Raw genomic sequence first — 27373 nt, 5'->3', positions numbered from 1 at the left:
AAACACCTCCAGTGATGGTGACTCCACCACCTCCCTGGGCAGCACATTCCAATGGCCAATCTCTCTTTCTGTGAAGAATTTCTTCCTAACATCCAGCCTAAACCTCCCCTGCCACAGCTTGAAGACTGTGTCCTCTTGTTCTGTTGGTGTGATAGAGACAAGAGTATGTAAAATTGCCACATGATGAGCAATGTATTTTCAAAGGTGTAGCTGCACATTTGAGGGAAGCTTTAGTCCATCAAAGACCTATGAGTAGATGTATAAGGGAAAGAAGCCCTGATTTGAAGAGGAACTTGCTTCTCTCACATTTCAGAAACTGCTTCCCCCATCTACTAACTTTCAGTTGTATAGAATACTGAGTTTTGCCTGGTTGGAAAGCATCCATCTGACGCCCTGCCAGCTAGCAAGACGAGCTGACCAGCCAAACAGGAGGCCAAACACAGTAGGAATGCTCGGGCTTGATCTCTCTTTTCTATCCAGCCACTGTTTTTCATGAAACGTGTACAAACTGACTACCTTGAAGACTTCTATTATTCTGTCTAATTTAGATTAAATTAGCCAGTGAGATACATTTCATAAAGAAGGTAGATTATGATTGAGATTCCAGTTACATATATCACATTTCCTACCAGCTAAAAGGAAAAACAAATCCAATAAAGCCTTGCTTTAGCTTTCTTGAAAAGGACATCAACAAAACTGTGGACCTGATGAAGTGGGTCCAGAGGAGGGCCATAAAGATGATGAGGGAGATGGAGCACCTCTGCTACGAGGACAGGCTGAGGAAGCTGGGGTTGTTCAGCCTGGAGAAGAGAAGGCTCCAGGGAGACTTAATAGCAGCCTTCCAGTACCTCACCCAGGGAGGCGGTGGAGTCACCAGCCCTGGAGGTGTTCAAGAGGTGATTGGATGTGGCACTTGGTGCCATGGTTTAGTCATGGGGTCTGTGGTGACAGGTTGGACTTGATGATCTTTGAGGTCTCTTCCAACCTTGGTGATTCTGTGATTCTGTGATGGAGACCTACAAGAAGGCTGCAGAGGAACTGTTTGCAAAGGCCTGCAGTGATAGGATGAGAGGCAATGGGTTGAAATTAGAGGAGATTTAGATTGGATGTTAGGAACAAGTTCTGTACCATGGAGGGTAGCGCAACACTGGAACAAATTGCTCAGGGAAGTGATTGAGGCCCCACCCCAGGAGACATTCAAGGTCAGGCTGGACAGGGCTGCGAGCAACCTGATCTAGTGGAGGATGTCCCTGCTGACTGCAGTGGGGGTTGGACTAGATGACCTTTCGAGGTCCCTTCCAGCCCAAACCATTCTGTGATTCTTTGTTGCCCCTGTATACTCAAAACTATGCACCAGTTAGGCTGCAACAATCCAATCCTGGATGAAAGCCACAATTTAATGCACTATGCACTGACACTGGAATTCACTTACAGCCCAACATCACTTTTGAAAACAGCTGATGATCAGCTGGCCAAGTATCCAGAGGTATTTCTGAGCTGAGTTCAGTGATCCTTCTGTGTGCTGACAGATGGCTTCTAACAGATGAAGATGAATGGTAAAACTATTACAAATTAAAACAGAGCCATTTACCTGGAACATCCCTTGAACTTGCATTTCCACTCTTTGTGGTTAAAAGCTTCATTTCTGAAGCAGTTTGGCTAATGTGTTTTAAATCCTGCCTGAGTATTAGGTGCTATTATAAACTCAGTTTCATTGATGCAAATACTTTGCTAAATGGAGTAAATTGGAGCTTCATTAGAAGCTCCAATTCCAAGTCTTTTTAAGTCTCTTTTCCTTTGGTGAAGCCACAGAAAATAGTTAAATGTCAATCATTTTGCACTCCTCTTTAAGTCCATCATAGCTGAATTCTGGCTTTAGCCTGTTTTACAGACTTACTAAAATCAGAAAAGATCTCACCAGCTCCGAGTTGAAATGAGTCTGTTCTAACAGGGAGGTCAGCTGAGATGCTTGCAGCAGACATCTCCAAACATCTGTCCCAGGAACAAAGGCCATGTAGCCTCCCTGACTTTATGACTTGCTCTCCTGGAGGCTTAGCCCCCTCCAAAAAAACCAAAAGAAATATCAAGTTTATTTGTGATCATCAGGGTATGCTGCAGAACTGGGACTCCAGTTCAACAAAGCAAAAGCAGAAGCTAATGCTAAGCCTTTTGCTGGACCACAGGATTTCTTTTTGCAACTCTCCTGCTTCCATCCTCTGTGGCTGAATGACATGTCTGTGTTGTAAGAAGCACTTCAGTGGCTGAAGCCCCATTTTGGACTCTTGTAATAGTCACCTGGCATGCCTCAATCTATGTTCACACCACCACAGCCCAGTCACTGCATAGTTCAGCATCTACTTTATGTTTGTTATCTAGACTTTCCATAGTCAATAAAGCACACTTACTCTTCCCTAACATAGGTATCTAAGGCAGAAGAGAGCTGTCAGTATCTGCAAGTACCTCTGCCTGTTCATTACTTCTAGCAGTAGGAAACCACAGTAGGAGCACTAACAGAGAAATTTCACTTTTAGATAGTTCGAGTAGCTGTGATGAATCTCAATATTCTCTATCCATAGGTGACTATACATCCTCACAATCTGCTCCTCTTTGCCTAGCACAGGCAACAGGAACAGCAGACAATTACAGGAAAGTGATGCATTTTTCTTTCTGAACATGTCACTGTAACAAATCTGTATACCTAACTCCCTCTAACACCTCATTAGAAAGGATAAAATGCTGATGAAAAAGTAAACTTTGGCCATTTGCTCTGAACAGCGCTGCCAACTTACTGACAGCTCCACATAAAACATCTCTTGCAGTTACTTTATATGTGCTCAGACCTCCACTCTCACAGGTGCTCACTACTGCAAAGTAACTAACAGGAGGTATGAAAGAGTCCAATAGACATTTTCCCACTTTCCTCCCACATCATCTCACTTCTGAATCATGCCACTGCTTCACTGGCAACCTAACGTGAGCCAGGGCCTTTTGGCTAGAGTCACAGCACCAATTCACTGTTCAGCAGCACAACTATACACTTTCATTCTAAGGTGTATAAAACATCAGGAATTTCCTGGGAAGAACTTTAAGTAGGTGAGATCTAAGCACCTGTACATGTAGTCTGCATTTCTAGAAGTCAACTGCTGTTTTCAAAGGACAATCAGAGGCTTATCATCTGAGCCATTCCAGATCATAGTATCATAGTATCAGTCAGGGTTGGAAGGGACCACAAGGATCAGCTAGTTCCAACCCCCCTGCCAAGGGCAGGGACACCCCACACCAGATCAGGCTGGCCAGAGCCTCATCCAGCCTGGTCTTAAAACACCTCCAGGGATGGGGCCTCAATCACCTCCCTGGACAACCCATTCCAGAGCTTCACCACTCTCATGGTGAAGAACTTCCTCCTCACATCCAGCCTGAATCTCCCCACCTCCAGCTTCATTCCATTCCCCCTAGTCCTATCACTACCTGAGATCCTGGGAAGTCCCTCCCCAGCCTTATTGTAGGCCCCCTTCAGATACTGGAAGGCCACAATTAGGTCACCTCGGAGCCTTCTCTTCTCCAGACTGAACAGCCCCAACTCCTTCAGTCTGTCCTCACAGGAGAGGTGCTCCAGCCCTCTGATCATCCTCATGGCCTTTCTCTGGACACATTTCAGCACGTCCATATCCCTCTTGTGATAGGGGCTCCAGAACTGAGTAGAGGGGGAGGATCACCTCCCTTGACCTGCTGGCCACACTTCTCTTGATGCAGCCCAGGATCTGATTGGCTTTCCGGGCTGCAAATGCACATTGAGAGCTCATGGCTGGCAGGATTCCCCTGAAGGATTCCCCCAGCAAGGTAAAAAGAATTAATCAGGGAATAGAAACCAGGCCTTTAGGTGCAAAGATTCAAGTGGCACTCAAAGGGAAGTTTTCCAAACTCACATTTCCAAAGCTCCCACAATTTCACAGGTACATCACAACATCTTGTCAGAGATCTGAAACAATCCTTAACATAATCCAAACAGCTTTGGCCATCAAGGTGTTCACATATTTTCAACTTCAAACTCGTTGTTCACTATTTTGCCATTACCATTAAACAGCTGGTACTTGGCAGCACTTACTACAAACACAGAGTTTCACAATACACCATGATGTTCAGTGGTTTGGGTTTGATTTTGAGACTTGTATATGTGGGGAGGTTGCCTGAACAGGCAGAGAAGCAGCAGAAGTAGAAGCCAGGCAGTTGCTTGGCGCTGAAAAAGAAGAATCACAGACTCACAGAACATATGGGGCTGGAAGGGACCTTGAAAGATCATCCAGTCCAACCCCCTGCCAGAGCAGGATCACCTATACCAGAACCCGCAGGAATGCAGCCAGGTGGGTTTTGAGTATCTCCATAGAAGGAGACTCCACAACCCCCCTGGGCAGCCTGTTCTAGTGTTGGGTCACCCTCACAGAGAACATTTTTTTTCCCTCATGTTTCCATGGAACTTCCTATGCCTCAACTTCCACCCATTGCTCCCTGGGCATTATTGAGCAGAGCCTGACTCCATCCTCTTGGCACTCACCCTTCACATATTTATGAACATGAATGAGGGTCACCCCTCAGTCTCCTCCTCTCCAAGCTAAAGAGCCCCAGCTCCCTCAGTCTCTCCTCCTAAGAGGTGAAGAGGAGACAGGAACCATGTTCAAGTCTATCCTAATCTAAATAGTTTGCTGTGCTATGGTCTGGTGCTGCTAGGAATAAGTGAGGAATCACAAACCCCACTACCCAGAGCAATCTAACAGCTTCCCTGGATAAACATTACTTATGTACTAAGCTTTTTTTATTTAAAGCAATGTATCCAGCTTCACCCTCCTGTCTAATCTGGTGGCCTTTAACAAGTTGAGACTAAATGTGAGAGAATTCCTAACAGCCTGTCAAACACAAAACTGCAGAGATTACTACATGCTATGACTTGTGCCTGTTTTTGTCAAGATGTTTATTTTCCATCTACCTCTCCTGTCTCTGCCATCTGCTGGACCTGCCCCCAGCTATACAATCACACCTCCCCTGCACAGGCATGCACACTGAGTGGATGGCTTTGGGGAACTCCAGGGTTCCAGTGCTGCAAAATAGCTTCCCTACAGCTATGGGAAATGTTCCTGTCAGAATTCAGCTCTGGAGTTTTACCTTCCCTCCTTTTACTCCACCACTGGTTGAGAGTTTTCTATCCTTCTTGGACTTCTTTATTGCTAAAAACCCAGTTACAGGATTCATTAGAGCTAACGTAGGAAATCATAGAATCACAGAATGTTAGGGATTGGAAGGGACCTCTAGAGATTACCCAGTCCCAGCCCCCTGCCAGAGCAGGATCAGCCAGGGCAGGTCACAGAGGAGCACATCCAGGCAGGTTTTGAAAGTCTCCAGAGAAGGAGATGCCACAACCTCTCCAGGCAGCCTGCTCCAGGGCCCTGGCACCCTCACAATAAAGATGTTTCTCCTCATGTTGAAGTGGAACCTCCAGCTGCAGGTAGTCTTGAGCAACTACTCATCTCTCCTACAAACAGATCAATAACCTCACATAACCCAGGCATCCACATTTTCAATTCCAGAAGAGTGAGGCATAGTGCTGGTAACAGAAACCTCCTTTAAAGAACTTGACTAAGTCTCTGGATCACAAACTCTTGGATCACTAGGAGACTGACATCTCCCTGACATCTATAGGAAGGGCAACACAGCGTGATACAAACAACCTGGGAGATTTCTGGTGTGTGTCAGGAATAATTTTTTATACAGGTATTGATGGGTCAACTTACAGCCAGAGCTACTATTCACTAGCAAGGAAGCACTGGTTGGGGATATGATTAATCACTAGAAACCTCGGCCTATGAAACAGCAGTGTTCAAGATCCTGCCAGGAATGAGGAAGGAAACTAGCAGATTCCGTAATTTATTGATTGATCTTAAAATCATCAGTCTGGATTGGAAGTAGCTCATAATCATTTAAGAGTTTTGCAGAATTTATATGTTCAAAATATAAAAGCAAAAACCCAAAACACTGTCCCATAGCAAAGACACCACAGAGCAGAGGCTGGCCCTGGCCCAAAGAGATGGTCACCCAGGACACACTTTCCCATTCTGACCCCTTCCTCCTCAGCTTGCTAGAGCAGCAGTGGACTGATTCCATGATGAACCAACAATAGACTCCAATATGGTGTATTTTCTTCCTGCTACTGAGTGAACATGAGAAATGTGTCCTGTCAGGCAGATAAATGTTAGTGTCCGTGACCAGCATGAGAAGACTTTCAAGTTCACGCTAATGGGATGTGTACTGCTCAAATGTTAACCCAACATTTGCTTTCTAGGAACACTTTTGTCTGAGCTTTCCCTTCATTCAGAGCTCCCAGCCCTGAAACTAGCTGGTAAAAGTCCACACAGTGTTTGAGAGCACCCAGCAATCCAACTGCCAGCTTTTTAGGTCTCCAACTCATCTTCTAAATTCACCTTGCGGCTCAAGATTGCGTGGCAAGTTAGAGAGCTATATTTAACTGTGGGAGTGTCCTTCAGTTGGTCTGTGCTACTCATCTCACGAACTTCAAGCACTCAGTTATCTAGAAAAAAAAATAATCATATTTCAGAGGCAATAATTGAACCATTTTAAAGAGCAATTATTCAGTTTCCACAGTAATTAAACTGTTTACTAGAGGGTGGATGATCAGTAATTTAGTTATCAATAGTGTGATGGCATTTCTTGTGCTGGAACAATGCCGCAATCTAAAAATAAGCCAGGTAAATAAGAAAATTAGTAAAAGAGAGGATACTAGCTGAGGAGGAAATCCATTTTTTAGAGGGGTGAAGCAGCAATCTACAAGTGAGACCTCTATACATAGAATAGAATAGAATAGAATAGAATAGAATAGAATAGAATAGAATAGAATAGAATAGAATAGAATAGACCAGGTTGGAAGAGACCTTCAAGATCATCGCATCCAGCCTATCATCCAACACCACCTAATCAACTAACCCATGGCACCAAGCACCCCATCAAGTCTCCTCCTGAACACCTCCAATGATGGTGACTCCACCACCTCCCCGGGCAGCCCATTCCAATGGGCAATCACTCTCTGTGTAAAACTTCCTCCTGACCTCCAGCCTAAACCTCCCCTGGTGCAGCCTGAGACTGTGTCCTCTTGTTCTGGTACTGGCTGCCTGGGAGAAGAGACCAACCTCTGCCTGCCTACAATCCCCCTTCAGGTAGTTGTAGACAGCAATAAAGTCACCCCTGAGTCTCCTCTTCTCCAGGCTAAGCAGCCCCAGCTCCCTCAGCCTCTCCTCATAGGGCTTGTGTTCCAAGCCCCTCACCAACTTTGATGCCCTTCTCTGGACATGCTCCAGCAAGTCAACCTCCTTCCTAAACTGAGGGGCCCAGAACTGGACACAGGACTCGAGGTGTGGCCTAACCAGTGCAGTGCACAGGGGCAGAATGACCTCCCTGCTCCTGCTGGCCACACTGTTCTTGATGCAGGCCAGGATGCCATTGGCCCTCCTGGCCGCCTGGGCACACTGCAGGCTCATGTTCAGCCTACCATCGACCAGCACCCTGGCCGCTCCCAGCCACTCTGACCCCAGCCTGTAGCACTGCATGGGGTTGTTGTGGCCGATGTGCAGAATCCAGCACTTGGATGAACAAACCATTCAGAGAACACCCGCAGTTTGCAAACTAAACACAATAACAGTTAAGAAAGGATTCATTGTTTATATATGGACCAAGAATATTAAAGGTTGCTATAAATAACACCAGTAATTTTGAATGAATTATTAAACTAAGTTACTGAAGGCTAAGCCTCAAGCTATTGAGCCAGCAGTGTGCACAGGTGGCCAAGAAGGCAAATGGCATTCTGGCCTGTATCAGGAACAGTGTGGCCAGCAGGAGCAGGAAGGTCATCCTGCCCCTGTACTCAGCACTGGTTAGGCCACACCTTGAGTCCTGTGTCCAGTTCTGGGCCCCTCAGTTTGGGAAAGATGTTGAGTTGCTGGAATGTGTCCAGAGAAGGGCCACAAAGCTGGAGAGGGGCTTGGAGCACAAGCCCTGTGAGGAGAGGCTGAGGGAGTTGGGGTTGCTTAGCCTGGAGAAGAGGAGGCTCAGGGCAGACCTTCTTGCTGTCTACAACTACCTGAAGGGAGGTTGTAGCCAGGTGGGGGTTGGTCTCTTCCCCCAGGCAACCAGCACCAGAACAAGAGGACAGTCTCAAGCTGCACCAGGGCAGGTTTAGGCTGGAGGTCAAGAGGAAGATGTTCTTCATAGAAAGAGAGACTGACCATTGGAATGTGCTGCCCAGAGTGGTGGTGGAGTCACCATCACTGGAGGTGTTTAGGAAGAGACTGGATGAGGCACTTGGTGTCATGGTTTAGTTGATTAGATGGTGTTGGATGATAGGTTGGACTCGATCTTGAAAGTCTTTTCTAACCTGGTTAATTCTATTCTGTTAAGAATACAAGACACTGACTTCTTTGGGAGGTTACTTTATGTATCCCTATCTATTGCATGACTTTCCCTGCAACATTTGGTGCCAGCCCTGGGCAGAGATCAGAAACTAAACCAAATGGACCTGTTCTGGGAATCTGTCCTGCTAAAGACATTTCTGTATTTGTATCCACTGTAATAAAAGTCTGTTAGCAATTTATTTGTGCTACACACATCTCACAAACCTGCCTTGCAGCCACTGGAATGGAAGCATATTTGGGGCAGAGTGAGATCAGCCTGGAGAAAGTGCTGGCATTTGCAGTCTGCCCTCACGAATCCTTCACCTGCTCAGAGCTTGGAAACAAAACTAGCCAAGCGCAGGTGGCTTAGGAGTTCTGGAGTAGCTGATTTTCCCTGGCACAGTGCAGTTTTGAGTCCCTATTTCTAAATACACATTATCTATGCATCAGTTTAAAGCGGTTCTGTACAAGCCTCCTAGAACACTAAGTAATAAGTCATCTCAGCAGAAATGCTATGGGTGGTATCGGGAGAAAACAGAGTGCCTTTGTTTTAAAGTCTCATCCCAAACCCAAAAATAACTACCTCCAGTTCTAGTTTAGATCTGAGAACTCTAAGAATTGTCCATTGTAATTCATGAGCCCCTAAGCATGAGCTGCTGCTGTCCCACAGGACAGTCTAAACCTCAGCAAACAAAAGTTTACTAGATGGCAGGTCTGTGGATTGTCTACTTGGCAATATGCACTCACAGAATGACACAAACAAAAAAGCCAATGAAACCAAAATAACAAAAATATAGGGGAGGGTAAGGGGAGGGTGGTGTGGGTGTGAGGGGAAACAAATCAACAACAAAAAAACAGAGCAACAAATGCTGTTTTCCTATCTCATTGCTAACCATATGGACATTTTCCCTACCACAGCTCTTAAGTAGGACAGGTACCAGAGATAGCTGCAGTGAGTGGGCTGTACTCCACATATTTCATCACTCTACTTCCAAATCTCACCACTCTCACAGTCATCTCTGGAGCAAAATTATTCCCATTCCTTCCATATTGTGGCATAAAAATGCCCTCTCCTACTACAGTTTCACAGCCTCTCATACCTCACACAGGCCATTGAAACTGGACTCTCAATTTCCTCCAGTGATCTGCTCCCATCTGATACATGATCTTCTTCATTGACATTATAATTTAACATATGTTGGTTTAATTAATTGTTACCACCTTGGGTTATCTTGCCTAATTAACTGAACTGTTGTCCACTGAATGTTTCATTCTTAATAGATTGCCCTTCTGATTTATCCACATGTTTGTTCCTCACTACAGTCTGTCTTTCTCTGCTAGACTGTTCCACAGAAGTGTTTACTTTCTTTGATGTTTCTTCTTCAGCACCCCTGCTATTACAAACTACTTGCCTCTACTATGTTAAACCCTACCAATCTTCCACCTAAGTTCCAACCTCCCAAGGCCCCTCCATCTCCCACCCTGCCCTCCAAGGACATATATTTTCTTTCTCTCTGAAGCACCCCACTCCACAATGCCTCCCTCGCATTCAATGAGAAGGTTCTGACACATTTCCCAGTAGAAAACTTCATTTTTAAGTAAGAACAAGAATACATAAAGGAAGACATCCTGTCCCTAAGAACAGCCAGCAACTAGGACAAGACTGGGAAGAAGAGGGGGAGAAGAATATTGTAGATTGTTTGTTGCAGGCAGGATAGAGCACACTCTTGTCCTTGAGGATACATGAGTTTGTCTGCTCCCAGCTTGACAGCTTGCTACAGGTTATGGTTGGGTCTGAGCTGGGCTCCCAGCAGAGGAGGCCTGCTGCAGGGAGGACAGAGGTCTGACAGCTGCAGGAAGCTGCGTGCCCTAAATCACAAAGACGAAGTGGTTCCCTACTGAGTAAGGGCATGGCTGAGATGGGTTGGCCCAGAAAGGCTGAAGAAGTCAGAGCAGCAGGGGTCCGGCAGCCGGCAAGCAATTCTGAGGGCACCTGGAAACAAAGGATGTGTTTTAAATAGACATGGCCTAACTGAGGGCACTGCCTGACCTACCCATCCTGCCCACCTCACAGACTTCTCAATTTGTAAGTTAACAGCAGCAACAGTGAAGAGGGCAACAGGGAAGAGGGCAAGTATCAAATATGATTAGGATCCTAATAGTTTTGTGAAAAGTCGAGGAGAAAGGGAGACTCCAATGTCTAGTTAACTTCAGCAACAGTTCATTTGAACAGGGAAGAGGGCAAGTATTAAATATTATTAAGTTCCTACAAGTTTTATGAAAACTTTAGTAGAAAGAAGACTCAAATTTTTGAGCCCCGTGCTGGCAGAGCTGTGCACCCTGCCCAAGCACAGCTGGCTGCTTGGTCAGTACCCGCTGCCTCTCGCTCCATGGTGTGCCACCAGGAACAAAAGGATTTGAGGGAACTGGGACACAAACAGCCTAATTAGCACTGCTATTTATAGAACAACTTACTCTTTAAAGTGGGAAGAGATGCTGGTGACAGCTGAGGTAGTTTTGGAGCTGATCCAAAGCATTAAGGTAATCCATTCCAGAAACCTGGGGCCACAAGTTATTCTTGAGTCGGCGCGTCTGCTATGTCACCTCTGAGTAACCTCTCCAGGGACAGCATCCACCGCCTGCCCTCCACGCAGGGACAGATGCAAAGGCCTGAAGCAGGAAAAGAACTAAGACACCCTCAGAGTACCTCCCCACCAGCACACTTTTACCATTTCTGTCCCTTTCTAACACTGGGATGGTTCAAATATCATGGCATGAGACAGTAATGGATCCCTCCAGCAAAGAGCTGCTAAAACAGCAACACACACTGGCATTCGGGGAGAGATTCTGCTAAGCAGAGAGGACATCAGAGCAATGATGGCTGTAGAGAATAACTCTGAGTAGAGTCTTCAATGTAAAATAAATTGCTGAGTGGACCAGTGGCGGGTCTGCACTGACACTGTCACACAAACTTTGAGAAAGAAAGAAAGAAATGTTAGTACCCTTCTGAGATGAGGCAAACCACCTTCCTTGAGGGAAGAAAAAGCCTGGAATACCTAAGGTGCTCTTCACTGTGAATCAACTTTCTGTTATGGTCTTTTACAGTATCAATATTTAAAAGATGCTGCTGAAAAGACCAAGTAAAACTCCAAACCAAACTTTTAAGCACTTAATGCAAGAAATCTGTTAAGTAGGAGGATGAAAGTTGAAAGTCATTAAACAAATCATTCAACCTACTTAGCCCTTCAACAAGGCATCTTAAGATAGAAGTACTGAAAGTTGGTTTTAAAATACTTTTAAATCACATTCATGTGCTCCAGGCCTAATGCAGGCCCAGTAGATACATTCAACCAATTGACTTTAGACCCAAAAAGGTGATAATGAAGTAACAAAGCCTAGCCATTTATTCATTAAACTTGCTGAAAGCTAACCTGTTCTTAGCAGGTACCAAACTGTTTAAGAAGTATCTCTGCAGAGTATCTCATGAGCAGAAACAATTTCCTTCTCAGAACTTTTAGAATGTCTTTTTAATTTCTCGTATCAAACTTAGATGGAAAGAAGTAAGAGTCTTACAGGACAGACATCCCAGCCACACAAGACAGCATCTGAAACCAAATGATTCAGACAAGTTTGGGAAATAACTAAGCTCTACAGTCCTGGACAAGCTCAGATTCAGCTAGATTGCTCCATGATTTCAAGTGAAAGCCTGATACACACACAGAAAAGCAAGTCCACACCCCACTGGAAACTCCACCAGCTCATTTGCCCCCACACCAGCAGAGGTAACTTTGCTTTTCTCCATTATTTAGATCTGATACATTCTTTATTTAGAATAAACCTTTATTTAGAATAAACCAAGCCAGGTTGGAAGAGACCTTCAAGATCATCGCGTCCAACCCATCAACCAATCCAACCCACCCAAACAACTAACCCATGGCACCAAGCACCCCATCAAGTCTCCTCCTGAACACCTCCAATGACAGCGACTCCACCACTTCCTTGGGCAGCCCATTCCTGTATGAATAGAATAGAATAGAATAGAATAGAATAGAATAGAATAGAATAGAATAGAATAGAATAGAATAGAATAGAATAGAATAGACCAGGTTGGAAGAGACCTTCAAGATCATTGCATCCAGCCTATCATCCAACACCACCTAATCAACTAAACCATGCAACCAAGCACCCCATCAAGTCTCCTCCTGAACACCTCCAGCGATGGCGATTCCACCACCTCCCCGGGCAGTCCATCCCAATGGGCAATCACTCTCTCTGTGTAAAACTTCCTCCTAACCTCCAGCCTGAACCTGCCCTGGTGCAGCCTGAGACTGTGTCCTCTTGTTCTGGTGCTCGCAGCCTGGGAGAAGAGACCAACCTCTGCCTGTCTACAACCTCCCTTCAGGTAGTTGTAGACAGCAATAAGGTCACTCCTGAGTCTCCTCTTCTCCAGGCTAAACAGCCCCAGCTCCCTCAGCCTCTCCTCATAGGGCTTGTGTTCCAAGCCTCTCACCAACTTTGTTGCCCTTCTCTGGACACATTCCAGCAAGTCAACATCCTTCCTAAACTGAGGGGCCCAGAACAGGACACAGTACTCGAGGTGTGGCCTAACCAGTGCAGTGCACAGGGGCAGAATGACCTCCCTGCTCCTGCTGGCCACACTGTTCTTGATGCAGGCCAGGATGCCATTGGCCCTCCTGGCCACCTGGGCACACTGCAGGCTCATGTTCAGCCTACCATCAACCAGCACCCCCAGGTCCCTTTCTGCCTGGCTGCTCTCCAGCCACTCTGACCCCAGCCTGTAGCTCTGCATGGGGTTGTTGTGGCCAATGTGCAGAACCTGGCACTTGGATGTGTTAAATCTCATGCCGTTGGACTCTGCCCATCTGCCCAGCCTGTCGAGGTCTCTCTGCAGAGCCTCTCTACCCTCCAGCAGATCAACTTCTGCCCCCATCTTGGTGTCATCAGCAAATTTACTGATGATGGACTCAATGCCAGAAGAAAAAAAACTAAATTTGCACTAAACTTAACCAACCACTCAGGCCAGCCAATGTATTTTAACATGGATGAGGTGAGGAAAAACAACCAAATCAGCCATTTTGTAGGACGCTTGTTTGACAGCGAAGCACAAAGCAGATTTTTTAAAACAAACTGAGAAGCAGCACTGTGTTCACCCATCAGAGACCCAAGGCAAAGAACAAACACATTATCACATGCTGGACCCATTAGCATTTGCTGAACTACACCAGATAAGTGTTTTCACTTGTTCTGTTGTCTAAACAGAGCCATCAAAACACATAATTTCTCTAATGATAGGTTTACTTTTTTGTTGCTGCTGATACCATTTTTGGATCAGCTAGCTCAAGTTCCACACTCTGCCATTCCCTTCCGGAGATGGTTAAACGTTTAAAGGCAGTGACTGGAGCTAGACAGGAAGGTCGAGCACCTCATGTGCATTTTTACTGCTCCATCCAGCTGGGCTACTATATCCTGGAGATGTTCAGCATTTGTCCATAAGGCTCAGCAAGTGTGTTTGTGATAGATGCTTGCTGGGTGCCAAGACAAAATGTTCACTTAACAATATGACCTATAAAGAAATGCCCAGATTGGTTTTGTTTCTCCTTTTTCCTTCACTGTTGCAGTTTCCTTAGTTAATAAAAAAACAAAAATTGCATCTAATTACAAGCTGCCACATAATTCTCACTATAGCAATCCCTAGCATTTAAAAATCATGAGTCAGGCCTCCAAAACGATGATTAAGGCACAGAAATTAGGCATCTGAAAAACAACAACCCACAGCAGATTTTTATCTGCCTTGTGAGGCACAAGATGCCATTCATGTTTTCAGGACCTGTACTTCAGCTGTGAGGACTGAAAAAAGTCCTTCTTTATTACTGCATGAAACCAAGACTGTCACAGTCACTTGATTGCAGGAGCTGGCACAACTATTACAGGGCTGAGCAACAGCAGACTTAGTAGCATTCCCCAAGTTACATCAACTGCCTCTAGCCACGAGCATACACAGCTCAGCATCTGTTCCTGCTTTGCTCTGGAAGAGGAGTAACCATCACCAAGCTAAGTGAAATTTTGCAGGTGGAAATCCCTTGGAGCGCTGAGCCTCAGATCCTCTGGATCTTGAAAACAGTTGGGGTCATGGCCCTTGGCAAAACCTCTCCTGAAAGTCCCACATTAAGACCCTCACAGAGCTACATTTTAAACTCCACTCCACAAACCAAAAAGGAATAGCTGTGGCTGAAGTATAAACTTCCTGAGTACTTACAGGTAGGTTACCCGGTTTACAGAGAGCTGTTGGGAAGGGCAGAACAGGCACCTGTAGACCAACCTCAGTTTCTCAACCCAGCAGTATTTTCTAATTAAAATCATAAAAATGACAAAGATTTAGTAAAAAGCAAACGACATCCAGCAAGTATTCCTTTCAAAGGCATTTTTCACTCAGCCTGGGCTGCAATCAACTGCTCCAGAGTGGCTTATGGTGTTTCTGTCTACCTCCCAGACCTCTTCATGAAGGTTTTATTAGAAGAGTATTTTTCCTATCTTTCTCCTGCCCAAGACACAACTTAAATTCATTGAAGATTCTCCTTATTTGTTCTCCTCCTTTTTTAAAACTTTCTTTGTTCTATCTTTCCTGGCAATCTTGCTCTACAAGCGTCTGGATCACATAGAAACATCCATTTATCCCTGGGACAAGTTCTTTAGCTCCTTATTTCCTCATGCAGTGTTATCCAAGTATTAGTGGGAACTCCAGGCATCTTGCTAGTTCATTAACATGCTCCAGAAACAGCTATCCTCAGTCAAACACATACACCCTTGCTGACCTCGCATCTGCATTTGCAGCAAACACTTGGAAAATTATTTGGGAAGTATCAACCCATGTCAGGGAGTAGCATGCACCACAGAATCCTACATAACATCATGTAGAAGCATCCTTTGTTCTTTGCAACTGCACCACTTTGCTGATCTCACTGCACTGCTCCTACCCATTCCTGTGCTTAAAGGCTGGGGAAAGAAAAGGCCAACACTTTCCCCGCTTCACAGACCTTTGAATCTGCTCCCAGTTTGTTTGTTTTCAGGGCTAACAAATGCACAAGTTGCTCCATCACTATTTGGCCTCCTAGAGCAGCAATCTGAGGGAGTCCAGGAAAGACAAGGAGCCCTGCACGAGGCTGCACAAGCACTGCTGCAATCTATCTTCAAGCGAGATGCAAGCCAGCTGCAATAAGAGACTTACCATCATTCCCAGTCTCCTCTGATCCAATAGCTCTCCTCTGATCCAACAGTGCTCCTCTGCTAGTGCCTCATGAATATTACATTTCCTTTCTATCCCATTGCATGGCCACACCCTCGATGGACTTAGTCTTGTGTCTTCTTACATTGCCATTAAATACCAGATGGTGCAATGCAGGAGATTGCAAAGAGTCTGAACGTCACTGGGTGGATGGCCAGTGAAATCACCCATAAACAAGCAAGGGTAACCTAAAGAGTACAACCTAAACACTACACTTCCAACTGTTTAGGGATGTCTACTCTACTGCAGCACACACTACTGCTGTTTAGTGACAGAGCTCACAGATCACCTTTCCTGAGCCTCCCAGCTCTTGGTTCCCACCAGGTTTTCACATGACCTAGAGACTGAACACACTATCTTGATGATTCCCATCATTAGGCTCACTATGAGAGAATATGAAGACCAAGTGAAAAGATGCTTCTGGAAGAAAGGGTAACCAGGGAGACCTTCTGGTGACTTTGCAGTACCTGAAAGGGCTAAACAAAAGCTGGGAAGGGATTTTTTACAAGGACTTGTAGTGGTAGGATGAGGCAGAATGGATTGAAGCTTGAGGAGGGCAGATTGAGCAATCTGGGAAGTGTCCCTGCCCATAGCAGGGAGCTGGAACTGAATGATCTTTAAGGTCACTTCCAACTCAAACTGTTCTATGAATCCAAGAAAATACTCATGCTCAACTCCTCCTCTAGCCTGATACCTCCTTTCTCTGCCCCCTTGCCTTTCTTCAGGACCTCATTTCCTCCCATTAAGCACAAGCAGCTGTCACTGTGCTCCTAGTGGCTACTCACCAAATACAATTTCACCCTCCAACTCCAGCAGAAGTCTTGAGGAGCACCTGAGGATGATGTGGAGGTGCTGCCATGGGGCCAGAGTGCAGGGGACTGAAAGATCCCTGTGCTGTGGGGTAAGGGGGTCTGAGACACAGGGCAAAGCCATAATGCCTAAAGCAGAATGCCACATGGGGCACCACAAAAGATACTGGGGAACAGGGCTGCTTGGGGACTGCCAGCCAGTGCAACATGACAGCATGAAGCTGAGTACGTGAGAGTCGGAACACTCATGACAGACCTAGTGTGGAGGAAAATGCACACAGTAAGCAGCTGAGCAGGGCAATGACAGCAAACATCAACAAGCTCTACAATGCCTATGTTTTGTCTCCCCAGATGGGACTTTGCTAGAAAATAAGCCCCTTGTCCTACCACAGGGCACAAGTGAGAAGAGGCTGTCTCTTCATTCTTGACACCCAGACCTCATATATTTATATACACTTATTAAATCCCCTCTCAACATTCTCTTCTGCAGACTAAGAAGACCCAGGTTTCTCAGCCTTGCTTCATAAGGCAGTGCTCCAGTCCTTTAATCAGCCTTGAAGCCCTCCATTGGATTCTCTCAAGCAGATCCCTGTCCCTCCTGAATTGGGGTGCCCAGAACTGGATCCAATATTGCAGTTGTGGCCTCACCAGGGCAGAGTAGAGGGAAAGGAGAACCTCCCTCAATCTGCTGGACACATTCTTCTTAATGCACCCCAGGATACCACTGGCCTTCTTGGCCACAAGGGCACATTGCTGTCCCATGGATAACTTCTTGTCCACCAGTACATAGAAAAAGATTAATATGTACACAAAGATTTTAAGTTAAGTATTCTCTGTTGATTAGAAAAATGGAATGACAGAAGACTCCAGCCCAAAGAGCCTCCTCAGTTCAATAAGGTTCATCCTCATTGGGGGAAGCCAAATTCTAAAGAGAGGAAGGTAATTCATTTTCCATGCATTTACCTAGTAGGAACTAGGTCAAAAACAGGTCATTTTATTTAAGTCACCAAACATACATCAAATGGAAGCTACACTCTTGGCTACTCAAAGGTGAAAATTACAAGCAGAGGAATAAATTGCTGGTTACTATACTGCATGGATGATTCTTAGAACTTCTTCAGTATGAGGGGGGTTGGACTCTGGGATAGGCTGCCCAAGGAGTCTGGGGATGCTTCCTTCCTGGGGGTGTTTATCACCAGGTTGGATGAGACTCTGAGCACCCCAGTCTAGTTGAGAGGCATCCCTGCCCATGGTGGAGAGGTTGGAGTAAATGATCTCTGAGATCCCTTTCAGCCTGAGACGTTCTATGATTCTGTGCCCATTCCATCCACTATATGGCAGGAAAAGGGAAAGCACAGATGTGAAAACAGATCCATCCAGCAGTGTCTGTGTATGTACATACCAGACTTTCAGGGCCCTACTTGGGTAGCCTAAATTCCAGTTAAAGTCTCCATTCCTCCTGTGCCCCAGTGCTCAGCTCTGGGCCTTCAGATGCTCCCAGACAACAGGAAAAGAGATGTGGGGAGTTGGCTACACCCTCCCATAAATGCTGGCAGCACTGGAATTTTTACAAAAATCAAACTCCATCAGCACTCTGAAACTCTGCAAGAGCAGAAACAGGGATCTTGACTAACTCAGGAAGGTAAAATGAAAGTCTGGAAGAAAATGCTGCTTAGAGGCAAGGAAAGAGGATACCATGAGCAGGAACTCGGGAATGTAAATTAATTCCTATCTTGACATCATAGTCCTGATATGCAAAGATGCCATGAGATAACTCAGATAACTAATTCTTCATTGTTTTCATGTAATTTAGCTATCTAAATACATCTAAAGACCTTGAAGCTATGAAGCTGGACCTATCTGCAGCTTGCTTTCTTCACCAGAGCTCCAAAGAATAAAATAAGATAAGAACACTTCTTTTCCTATTTGACCTGCTCTTCAAATTGCACCTCTCCACCAAAACAACTTCCCATCTCAGCTGAAGACACCAGGCAACTACAAATTACAAATCACAGAATCACAGAATCGCCAAGGTTGGAAGAGACCTCAAAGATCATCAAGTCCAACCTGTCACCACAGACCTCATGACTAAACCACGGCACCAAGTGCCACATTCAATTCCCTCTTGAACACCTTCAGGGATGGTGACTCCACCACCTCCCTGGGCAGCACATTCCAATGGCTAACAGCTCTCTCTGTGAAGAACTTTCTCCTCACCTCTAGCCTAAACTTCCCCTGGTGCAGCTTGAGACTGTGTCCTCTTGTTCTGGTGCTGGTTACCTGGGAGAAGAGACCAACTCCCTCCTGGCTACAACCTCCCTTCAGGTAGTTGTAGACAGCAATGAGGTCTCCCCTGAGCCTCCTCTTATCCAGGCTAAACAATCCCAGCTCCCTCAGCCTCTCCTTGTAGGGCTTGTGCTCGAGGCCTTTCCCCAGCCTCATTGCCCTTCTCTGGACATGTTCAAGAGTCTCAATGTCCTTCTTAAACTGAGGAGCCCAGAACTGGACACAGCACTCAAGGTGTGGCCTAACCAGTGCTGAGTACAGGGGCACAATGACTTATCAACAATATGTCAAACACAACCACAGAAAAGTTAGCCAGAATGTTAACAACCAAGTTAGAAACACGGCCAAGCAGCAGTGATGCCTAGACAGGAAAGCAAAATGAGATGGATTTGGCCACTGCCAACACACAATACTTGAACATATCTGATGGTTTCAGACCAAGCCTTCACAAGCCACAGAGGTTGACTAATCTAATCCACCATCTCCACAATCTAACCCCTACTCTATTCTTCACTTGTTTCAGTGCAAGAAGCAGAAATAATTCAGTATGATAAAACTGTTTAAGCAGGGCAAAACTCTAGTCATCCTGAACAATAGGAAGTTTCATCTCAGATTTGCCTTGAAATACCTCGATAAGGATCACAACACTCATACAATTCACTATGCTCACATGAGAAAAGAAACAGAAAAGACATCTGAGCTAAAGAAAGTCTCAGGGACTTGGCAACAGCATTCTTCTCACTCAGACAAGGAGGTGACCTGGAATTCCAGCTCTGTGTTGATGCAATCTAAAAAGAACATTTATTTGCACGAGGGGATCTTCCCCCTCAGCATCTGTTGTGATTGCACGCTAGGTACAGATGTGAACAGCTAGCAGACAGCAGCTGGCAGAGAGGGTTGCAGTGGGAAGATGCCCTCCAGCACAGTTCACTGTGGCAACAGAGCATTATTTTTGCAAGACACATGAAAGCTAACACTAGAAGCTTCACTACACTGCAAGCACCAGAGTCCAGCATGTCTGGATATTCTGTCCAGTTCAGTCACTGACTCTGTTGTGTGATTTCAGTCTAGTAGCTTCTCCTCTCTGTCACTGGATGATGGACAAGAGACCAAATCTGGTGAAAAAAGAATGGAGAAGCCACCTACCAACATAAGCATGGACATTGGTGGCTCTAGGGACACAAGGGACAGCACTGGCGAGCTAAGCCAAGTTGTAGCAGATGCTCTGGAACAGAAGCAGGTCACGAACACTGTGTTCACAGAAGACATCTGCCACCAGCTCAACCAAGCCACCCCCAAAAATAAACCCAGGGTGACCTTCCAGCATCACACAAAACTGCTGCAGCAGAAGAAAGGACACAATACAAATCTCAAGGGTGGCCTTTCTGTTGCCTTACAGGCAAGATAGTCCCACCTCTTCCTGAAGAACCTCAAAATCATTCATCCCCATCCAGTTCTTTTGGTGGGATTCATGACAGTCAAAAGCTTACAGCCCCCCCACTCCCCTGGGCAACAAATGAAGCAGAAGTGTAAGGTAAACAAAGAGCACTTGGGATCTGTGGTTGTATGGAGCTCATAAAGTAGATGAAAAATCCAGCTCTGCTTTTAATTAGCCTGCAATCTTTTAAAATAAACTAATCCCAAAGACATTATTGTTCATCATTTACTTCAGTAATAACAAGCAGCAGCTAGCAACGTTTTTGCCTAAATAATTTAAGCAGCACTAGGTCCTTACAAGAAGCCTTAGCAATCTGCAAAAACATTTAGATCACAGTGACATTAAGCACCTCTGAGGATGACAAGCCATCATACTGAAGGTAAATTGACACACTAGCCATTAGTGACTCTAATGATGGCCTCATTCGTATTCTCACCACTTTGTAGCTCAAGATTAGGCAGTTTGCCATGTGACTGACAGACTGGACAGTAGATGTCAAGAGACAAGATGTTGACAGCAGAGAGGCTGACTACCCCCAGCCACTGGTGTCTTGACATTTAAAGGATGATAATACCAGTAACTTGCTTGCAGGTGCTGCTCAGCTCCAAATGCCCTGAGTCTGAAGATTTTAAGGGAAGCTATATTTAACTAAGGGAAGAATTTGGACCAAGAGCTCTCTTAATAACCTCAATTGTATTTTCAGGCTTTCCAGGATCAGTCACTCCCTCTAAAAGCCCATGCAAACAGCTCTTGCTGACACCCACTGCACTGGTGTCAGTAGGACTCGAGGTACTCATCAAGCCAGGATCACTTATTGGAGTCGTGTGTGCAGAGTCAAGGCTGTAAGCATGCTATAAACACAGACTCGTGCTAGAATCAAAAGCTTCATCCTGTTCATTTTCTAACTCTACAAACTGTCCTTATTCACAGCTGCAGTAAAACAGCACACTTCAAAAACAGTAATCTGTGGTACTTGAAAACCTATTCTGCAAATCTATATTCAACACAAAAACCTCAGGCAAATCATCCCACAACCATCAGGACAGTCAGGGCTCTTGCATAAGGAAGAGTCTACATGGGTCAGACCTTTACATGAGGTTTCTGGCTGCAAAGAGCAGAGGAGGAAGGAGCAGTGGAAATTGAGGAGTTACTGGCACTCAGATGCCAGGGTTCAGTGCAAATTACCTCAGATGTTTTCACTGGCTCTGCTGTTACCTTGTGCAGTTGTCTTGGATCCACACACAGAAGGCAAGGGGGAAATAGAATAGAATAGAATAGAATAGAATAGAATAGAATAGAATAGAATAGAATAGACCAGACCAGGTTGGAAGAGACCTTCAAGATCATCGCGTCCAACCTATCATCCAACACCACCTAATCAACTAACCCATGTAACCAAGCACCCTGTCAAGTCTCCTTCTGAACACCTCCAGTGACAGCGACTCCACCACCTCCCCGGGCAGTCCATTCCAATGGGCAATCACTCTCTCTGTGTAAAACTTCCTCCTGACCTCCAGCCTGAACTTCCCCTGGCGCAGCCTGAGACTGTGTCCTCTTGTTCTGGTGCTGGCTGCCTGGGAGAAGAGATCAACCTCTGCCTGTTTACAACCCCCCTTCAGGTAGTTGTAGAGAGCAATAAGGTCACCCCTGAGTCTCCTCCTCTCCAGGCATACACAAGGTTTGGAAAACATCTTTTGATCAAGTTAATTACTCAGGGATGATAATCTGCTTCACAGTAGAAGTCCAGTGAGTTTACAGGATGAGATAGACACAAAGTTATGAGATGCTTTCTCTGTGCATCAAGAACCTGGCTACTCAAACATCTGCACGGTATTATTACACAAAGCACTAAGGTGAAAGTTTGGACTTTCTCATGCAGATTTTTAGCACAGGCAAATTCAAATTTATTCTTCAAAGCTGAGTGAAACCACAGTTGGCAAGGGGGTTGGAACTAGATGATCCTTGTGCACAGTCCTTTCCAACCCTGACTGATACTATGATACTATGACACAGTTGTGTGGCAATTGTCATTCTAAAACAACAAAGATATTCATCATTTATTAGAACAAACTTAATATTAGGCAATTATGGAAAAGTGTACTACTCCAAAGCCCACATGCAGGATTTCTTCGAAGCTCTACACCTCCTTCCCAGTTGAAACAGAGACTCGAACTCATGGTCAGTTTCCAGCAGAAACTGACACAGGGAGCTCTCACAGCACTCTTGCAGGACAGACAGCAGGACCACTGCAAAGAGCAGAACTCTATTTCTGATGACCACCTCACAATATCTGGCAGCTTACCCGAGGCAGACTTCGATTTCATAACCTTCTGTCAGTATTAAGAGAAACATATTTACACAGCAAAAAGAGAATTCTACATCCCAATTATTTACATTTGATGGTATACTCACTGCATATCCCCAGTGCACATTTCCTCTTAAAATCATTATTGGGTGAAGGAGATTGATTTAAAGCTCATTATATTTAACGTGACTCCAACCCATCAAGAGACACAGACAAGAAACAATAGCTCCTTTTATTGCAAGAGACTCTCTTCAATAGCATCTCTGAGATAATCACTATGCTTAGGGAGTGGAAAAACATATGGGCAAGTGGAATAGTTGACGAGCCATGCAGAGTTTTTGTTTCTGAGCCATATGGTGGAAATGGCCCAAACCAATTTTTTTTTAACAGAGGCTGCTGCAGCATTATCCATTTTCAAACAACATTCAGTTTACAAACATGAAGAAGAACACATCAAACTGCTTCACAGAAACACAGAGGTTGGAAATGACCCCTTGGATCATCAAGTCCAACCATTAACCCTACTCTTCAAGTTCACCCTAAACCATATCCCCAAGCACCACATCCAAATGACCTTTAAACACCTTCAGGAGTGGTGACTCAACCCCCTCCCTGGGCAGCCTGTTCCAAAGCTTGACCACTTTCTGTGAAAAAATTTTTCCTGACATCCAGCCTAAACCTGCCCTGTTGTAGTTTGAGGCCATTCCCTCTTCTGTATCACTAATTACTTGTGAGAAGAAACCAGCACCAACCTTTCTACAACACCCTTTCCTATATCACCTATACAGATAATAATACCACAAAACAATGGGAATCTGTAGCACAATAATTGGTTTAAGACGAATTTGCATAGGAGAAGATCAACCCAGTTTCTAGTGTTAACACTTTGGGGAAAGGATCCTGCAAGGTACCTTACTGTTCGCTCTGTATTAAAGGGAAGGGCTTCTTCCAGGCCTAACCAATGAGATGATGCTAACACGCTTAGCACCTCTCATTGCTTTTATTTCCTGCAAGCCTGATTTTGAAGAACTGTAAAGTTTCTGTTATCCCAGCAGACAAGATACTAAGCAATTGTGCTGGCTCTGGTTCATGACAGATGCAAGTTGAGCTGTATTCAAAAAACTGTTGAAGAACATCAAATAAAGCTGTGCATCCCTTTAAAACAAAACACCAAACAAACCAACCAACCAAAAACCCAGTCCCTTGGACTCTGTATTTGATTCATTCTAGCATTTACTAAAGAAAGAGGGCCTTTGCACAGGCAGTTTGATTTCTGCTTATTCTGATCTTTCATTTGCTGTTTAGAGGATGGGAGAAAACCAAACCCAGCTTTTCTCCAGGAGAGAAGGCAAATCGGCCTCTCTTCCAATTGTCTGCATTTTACCGAGAAGTGAGAAATTTTCGCGTTTTCAGACAGGGTCATTCAAACAAAGTCCTCCCTGCCGCAGGGACCTCGTTCTCTACCGCTGTCAGACGTGGCACCCTGAGACTGCAACATTCTTCCTTTCCTGAGCAGCGGGAGAAGGTGAAAAGGGCTCCAAGGATTATCGCCATTTCCCAGCCGCGTCAAAAGAAAAGAGGAAAAGGTGCCTCTTCACGTGGTTTCTATAATAAACTGCACAGACTCAACGGCCAGCGCCGAGCTTCCAAAGTGTTCCTCGGAGCGAGGATGCTGACAGGAATGAACACCCAGGAAAACATGCCCTTAAGCATCCCAGCAAGACCCACACGCTCGGCTGTCTGGCGGCAGGCTGGCAGCTACTATCACAAAGCCAAGTCAGTCTCCGAGCCCCTCGCTTTGTCAGCAGCCAGAGGGGCTGCCAGGTTATCCAGGAAGCGAGAAGCATCCTTTTGTGCAAGCAACACTGCAAGCCTCAGATACCTCAGACCTCCCGGGAAAGGCATCCTAGATGGGTTTCTTTCCCCGAGAGAAATGAGCCTACATCCGTCCGCGCCGTGCCCATTCTCCTCCCCGCAGCAAACAGAGCCACACAGAAAGTTTTTGCTGGGCGTGAGGGGCCCTGCCTGTACCTCGCCCGCTGGAGAGAAACGAAGGGTCGGATAGCAAAATATAAAGTTTGGGGCTTGGCGGGGTGCGGAGAGCGCCCAGCTAGGCTCCCGCTGCCCGCTGCTTCGGCCGGCTGCCCGTCCCCGGCCGCCCGTCCCCGGCTGCCCTTGGGCCGCACACGGCACTACCTGAACAGGGCGACCGCAGTCTGGTTCCTTCTCCACGCCTTGCCCTGCTGCAGCAGCACCCCCTGCACGATCTCCTTTTCGTCGGGCAGCCGGTAGACGGGGAAGATGTAGAGCCAGCAAAGGACGAAGACGCCCAAGGCGCTCGCCCCCACGGGCAAGCGGGTGCGCGGCCACTTCCACGCCAGCCCCGCCATCCTCCTCCTCCACCCGCAGCGCCGCCGCGGCACCGGGCCGCGCTCCGGCATCAGGCCCGCGCCATGCGGCGCCCGCGGGGCGGGGGGCCCACCTCAGCCCCGCCGCCGCCCGCGCCCTAAGCCCGGCGGCCCGCCTGCCGCTTGCCGCCCGCCGCCATGGCCTCCTAGCTGGCCGCGGGAGAGCCGGGCCCCCCGGGCGTCGGGTCTCCTGCCGGGGCTGCTGCCGCTGCGCCGCGGCTGGCTTCTGTGTCGGCGGTGGCGGCTGCCGCCCTTCCTCACAGTCATTTGGTCCCTCGCTTTCCCCGCCAGACGATGCTCCGCTGCTCCCCGCCCTCCCTCCTTCCCTCCGCCTCCCTCTCTGTCGCTCGCAGCCGCGATGCGGACGGCCCCGGTAAATTTCCACCCCGCCCCGGCCGCGGGGTGCCCCGGGCCCCGCCGCCCGCCCGCCCACCCCCCCAGCTGCTGGCGGAGGGAGGGAAGGAGTGGAAAAGCGGCCGGCGAGCCGGCTGCTGCGACGCTCGGCTCGGCCGGCGCGGCTCCGCGCCCCGCTGCCTCCCCTCCTTGCCCGCAGGCACTGGTCGAGCCGGAGCGGCGGGAGAGGGGGTCCCGCTCCGGCTCACCACCAGCGCCCGGCCACCCTGCCGGCGCCCCTCTTTCTCCCCCAGCACCGCGGGCCCCGGCGGCAGCCGCGCTGCTCTCCAGCGCGCCCTGGCGGACATCGCCACCCCGCCCGCTGGCGGCCGCGACCCCGGCGCCTTCCCTCCTTCCCCGCACTCCCTCCACTCCGCGACTCCGCGTCACCCTACGAGGTGTGCGGGTGGCCTTCTCGCCCCGGCGGTCAGCTCTGGAACCGAGTCAGGAGCCGGGGATCCCCGGGAGCCGGGATCATCGTGCCCATCCGATCAGGGTATATACCATAGGACTTTTTTTTTTTTTATAATCTAGCGAACCAGGGGTACAGCGAAGCCAAGAGAAAAGCTTGCTGCAGCCAGCAGCACCATTACCAAAGCAGCTGCTCGGTGTCAGCATGTACCCACTAGTGCGCTTGGCTCGTTAAAGAAAACAAACCAGGGATTATACCCTCGAGTGGGACGTGGGTAGTGCCCAGTGGTGGTACCCAGTGATAGGACAAGGGGCAGTAGGTACGAACTAGGAGACAGGAGGTTTCACCTGAACTTAAGGAGAAACTTCTTTACTTTGAGGGTGCTGGAGTACTGCAATAGGCTGCCCAGAGAGGTTGTGAAGTCTTCTTTGGTGAATTTCAAAACCCGCTTGGATATGTTCCTGTGCAACCTGATGTAGGCATACTGTGTTAGCAGGGAGGTTGGACTGAATGATCTCCAGAGGTCCCTTCCAGTTCCTACCATTCTGTGATTCTGTGTTGATGTGGCAGCCCAGTCCAGCTGGGCTTGTCACCACAGTGCCCAGTGTGTGGGAAAGTGGGCAGACAGACTATCCCCAAGCCAAGAAGTGGCAGCATGATCTTTGCACACCTGCAGCAATGCCCAGCTGAAGCTTCCCACCAGAAACCCACCACCTGTCCTACAGTATAAGGGTGCCACATGCAATCAGCAGAGAGGGTGTGATCATTTCATGTCAACACAGTAACTCCAGCAGTAGAAAGTAATCAGGCAATGAAACATGGAAGATGTTTTCAGTGAATATATAAGAGGCAGTACTTTCAAAGCAGCAGGGGCTGGTGCTGTCTGTTTTCAAGCATCTCTACACACACCTGCCAGACCCACTGAAGATTTCCACAGAACCCTAGGAAGAGTTTTGTATGATTTAGTAGCCATCTGCTTTCCAGACTTTCAGGAGCACACAGAGACTTGGCTACACTGAGTGCTTTCAAGGCTGAGTAGTAATTATGAGACGGCTTTGAGCATTTTTAACTTGGGAGACTCAAGACAACAAAGAGACATTGATGGCCCTTACAAAGCACTGTTAGCCTCTGCCTGACTCAAGGCATGTCAGAGGTGTTGGCCACTGTGGGTGATGGGGAGGGAAGTCCTATTGAGATCCTCTGCTAAAATTCTCTGAGGCACAGTTATGAAAGGTCAGCAAAAGAAAATTCCATGGGTTAGGATGCTCACCATAGCAATTAGAAGTTCAGTCAAACAACTGCTGAGTTTGAAAACAGACAACCGCAAATTCCACCACTCCTTCTGCAGATGTCCAGAATTTCCCCTGGATTTATGACTGGGGGTGGGGGTGGTGAAGGAAGGAAAGCAAGAAGAAGGTTTGACACAGTTAGTTTGTTATGTCCTGACCGTAAGGTAGCAATAAAATAATCATAAATACTAGCTGGTTGTTTATGCAATGCATTCAGCTAGAGATTCCAAACAGATCCTGCTTAGTTCTCGGTAAAAAATAAACTTGGAAATCTGAATGT

General features: G+C 46.8%; 1 protein-coding gene across 2 annotated transcripts in view; it reads right to left on the bottom strand.

Annotated features, from left to right (window-relative positions):
• The window catches only part of ST8SIA1 (ST8 alpha-N-acetyl-neuraminide alpha-2,8-sialyltransferase 1), a 126619-nt gene extending 101520 nt beyond the window's left edge, over positions 1-25099 (bottom strand). The window contains exon 1 of one of the 2 annotated variants that reach the window (XM_068141955.1): positions 24788-25099. In XM_068141955.1, the coding sequence (XP_067998056.1) occupies positions 24788-25032 (245 nt within the window). In that variant the 5' untranslated portion in view covers positions 25033-25099. Of the gene's footprint in view, positions 1-14727; positions 14790-24787 lie in introns of those variants that run through there. The other variant, XM_068141956.1, reaches the window with a different exon arrangement.
• Positions 25100-27373: the final 2274 nt, after the last annotated feature.

The sequence above is a fragment of the Melanerpes formicivorus genome, unplaced genomic scaffold (genome assembly GCF_026170545.1).
Source record: "Melanerpes formicivorus ecotype bairdi unplaced genomic scaffold, bMelFor1.0.p_v2 SCAF_8, whole genome shotgun sequence".
In the NCBI taxonomy this organism is placed as follows: domain Eukaryota; kingdom Metazoa; phylum Chordata; class Aves; order Piciformes; family Picidae; genus Melanerpes; species Melanerpes formicivorus.
This window is presented reverse-complemented; position numbering and strand designations above follow the sequence as displayed.